This window comes from Buceros rhinoceros, unplaced genomic scaffold (assembly GCF_000710305.1).
Source record: "Buceros rhinoceros silvestris isolate BGI_N320 unplaced genomic scaffold, ASM71030v1 scaffold22924, whole genome shotgun sequence".
NCBI classification, from domain to species: Eukaryota; Metazoa; Chordata; class Aves; order Bucerotiformes; family Bucerotidae; genus Buceros; species Buceros rhinoceros.
This window is the reverse complement of record NW_010407952.1, coordinates 37579-40129: the sequence shown is the minus strand read 5'-3', so window position 1 is coordinate 40129 and position 2551 is coordinate 37579. Positions and strand designations below refer to the sequence as shown.

The following is a 2551-nucleotide window of genomic DNA, read 5'->3' as shown; positions in this document are numbered from 1 at the left end:
CCTCACCAGCTTCCTTGCCCTTCTCTGGACACGTGGCTGGGCAGCCATGGTGTAGCTGAAGGGAAAACTCCTTCCATGTTTTGCACTGTCCCATCCCTCCTGGCTCCTTGGTTGCCTTTCTCCTCCTGCCACTGGAGCTGTGCCGGCTCAGCAGGGTTGTTTGTTAGCCAAGGCGTAAAGCACTAGCTGAGGTGTCCCTGCCACTTTCTGGCTCAGCCCCATGCTGTCACCACAGGTCATCAAGCAGCTGATGAGGAAGGAGTGCACGCTGGAGTTCTCCCGCGACCGCAAGTCCATGTCAGTGTACTGCACGCCCACCACCCCCGGCCATAACTCCATCGGCAGCAAGATGTTCGTCAAGGTAAGGGAGAAGGTGCTCAGCACCCTGCAGGATCCTCCGTCCCTGTGCACAGCTCAGGGGATTTGTTCCTTGCTGCAGGGGGCAGCGAAGCTCTGCAGTTTATCTCCTCCCTCAGCTGGGTCCAAGGGCCAGCAAGTAGCCTGGCGTGGTCAGGGAGGAGGAGAGTCTTTGCAGTGGGGGTAGGAAAAAGAGGAAGTAACGTGATTTAGAGGGAGGAAAAGGCACTGAGTGTGCTGGTGCTGGGGCCAGGGGGAGCTGTCCCTCTGCAGAACTTGGGCACTTGCCTTTATTAGAGGCTTGGACCTTCCAGACACCAGTAATGCCCAAAGGGTGATGTCCAGCTTTTCACTATAACCAGAAATAAAAGAGTGTTTTAAAGGGCATTTTCTTCCCAAGAGAAGAGATGTGGCAGGAATTTCCCCCTGCTGACTCTGAGAAGATTTGTATATTGTTGTTCCCACTGGGAGATCTCTGTGGGTGAACTCTGACCCCCAGGTCAGGTCAGGACCCTCCGGAGCCACCGCGTCTGTGGCCCAGACAGTCCTTGGCGAGCTTTAAGAGGAGCAATAGAAGGATTGCAAGTTCTATATTAAAACAACAATGTCAGGGGTCCGTTGTAAGGTCATAAGGGATGGGGCGAGCTGCTGTGATGCTAAAGGACGATTGCCTGAATCGTGAAGGCATTGCAAGCATCGGCTGAGCATCCCGCAGGCAGCGTGTATTTTCAGCAGAGATTTATTGCCCTGATCCCCTCCAGCTCTGAGCGGGGCTCTGTGGTGCGGGAGTATCTCAGGCAGACATGTAGGTTTTGCAGGAGTCAGACGGAGCCCCCGCAGAACAGATGGTGCTGTGGGTTCATCCTTCCTGGCCGTGATCCCTGTGCGCTCGGTCCCAGGCTGCCATCTAGTGCACTGAGCCACCGTGCTGAGATATGTGTGATGGAGCTTTGGGGACATTTCCTTCTCCTTTGCCCAAACTTGGTGCCTTCCCTCCCTCCGGCACTTCCTTTGGTGCTCACAAGAGATGCTGGTCCTCCAGGTTAGCCCCTAAACCCTTCGCTTCTCCCCAGGGTGCCCCAGAAAGTGTGATCGAGCGCTGCACCCACGTCCGTGTGGGCACTGCCAAGGTCCCGCTGACAGCTCCAGTGCGGGAGAAGATCCTGGGCAGGATCCGGGACTGGGGCATGGGCATCGATACGCTGCGCTGCCTGGCCCTGGCCACCCATGACGCACCCATCCGCAGGGAGACCATGCAGCTGCACGACTCTGCTGCCTTCATCCACTATGAGGTATGGCACTGGGGCCTTTCTCCAGGAGCCTTTTTCCTTATTCCTAAAGTTTTCCCACCCACGTCCAGCTGCCCCAGTAGTGTTTTCTCTCTGATTGCTCTGTGGGCAGCGGGCAGTGCAATGGATCAGCTCCTCTTCTGCATATGCTGGTGCACAGCTGCATGCAGTGGGTCTGGTGCCAAGGGCAACAGCCCCATCCCACTGGCCATCCATCCCCGTGGGGTTTTGGCAACAGCCCCATCTCACTGGCCATCCATCCCCGTGGGGTGACTGCTGAGTGGGGCCTGGGGACCAGCAAGAGGGATGGGGAGGAGGGGAGTGGAGTGAAAACATGTGGGGAGCAGCAGAGGGGACAGGAACATCCCCTTGCATTGGGGCTGTAGGGTGCATCTCTGGAGGTGATGGGAGGACACCTCCTGAAAATTTCCTCCCAGGAGAAATCCCTGTGCCCAGGGTGGTTTCACAGTGAGGAGAGAAGCGATTGCATCCCTAGGGGTTAATGTGGGTCTGGGGTTGTCCCCCCGCCAGAACAACCTGACCTTCGTGGGCTGTGTGGGGATGCTGGACCCTCCTCGCAAGGAGGTCACCACCTCCATTGAGATGTGCCGCAAGGCTGGCATCCGCGTCATCATGATCACCGGCGACAATAAGGGCACGGCCGTGGCCATCTGCCGCAGGATCGGCATCTTCTCAGAGACTGAGGACGTGGCTGGCAAAGCCTACACGGGCCGGGAGTTTGACGAGCTGTCCCCTGAGGCGCAGCGGCAGGCGTGCCGCAATGCCCGGTGCTTTGCCCGCGTGGAACCGGCGCACAAGTCCCGCATTGTCGAGTACCTCCAGTCCTTCCATGAGATCACTGCCATGGTGAGTCCCCCAGGCATGCCCCACCCCCCTCCTCTCCT

At 58.0% G+C, this 2551-nt stretch overlaps 1 protein-coding gene across 1 annotated transcript in view; it reads left to right on the top strand.

Moving 5' to 3' along the window:
• Positions 1–235: 235 nt before the first annotated feature.
• LOC104492191 (sarcoplasmic/endoplasmic reticulum calcium ATPase 3) overlaps positions 236–2551 on the top strand; it is a gene marked incomplete at its 5' end in the record, with an annotated part of 12564 nt that continues 10248 nt past the window's right edge. Inside the window, 3 exons of the mRNA XM_010134711.1 lie at positions 236–361; positions 1431–1649; positions 2178–2513. Coding sequence (XP_010133013.1) covers positions 236–361; positions 1431–1649; positions 2178–2513 — 681 coding nt within the window. The remainder of the gene's footprint in view (positions 362–1430; positions 1650–2177; positions 2514–2551) is intronic.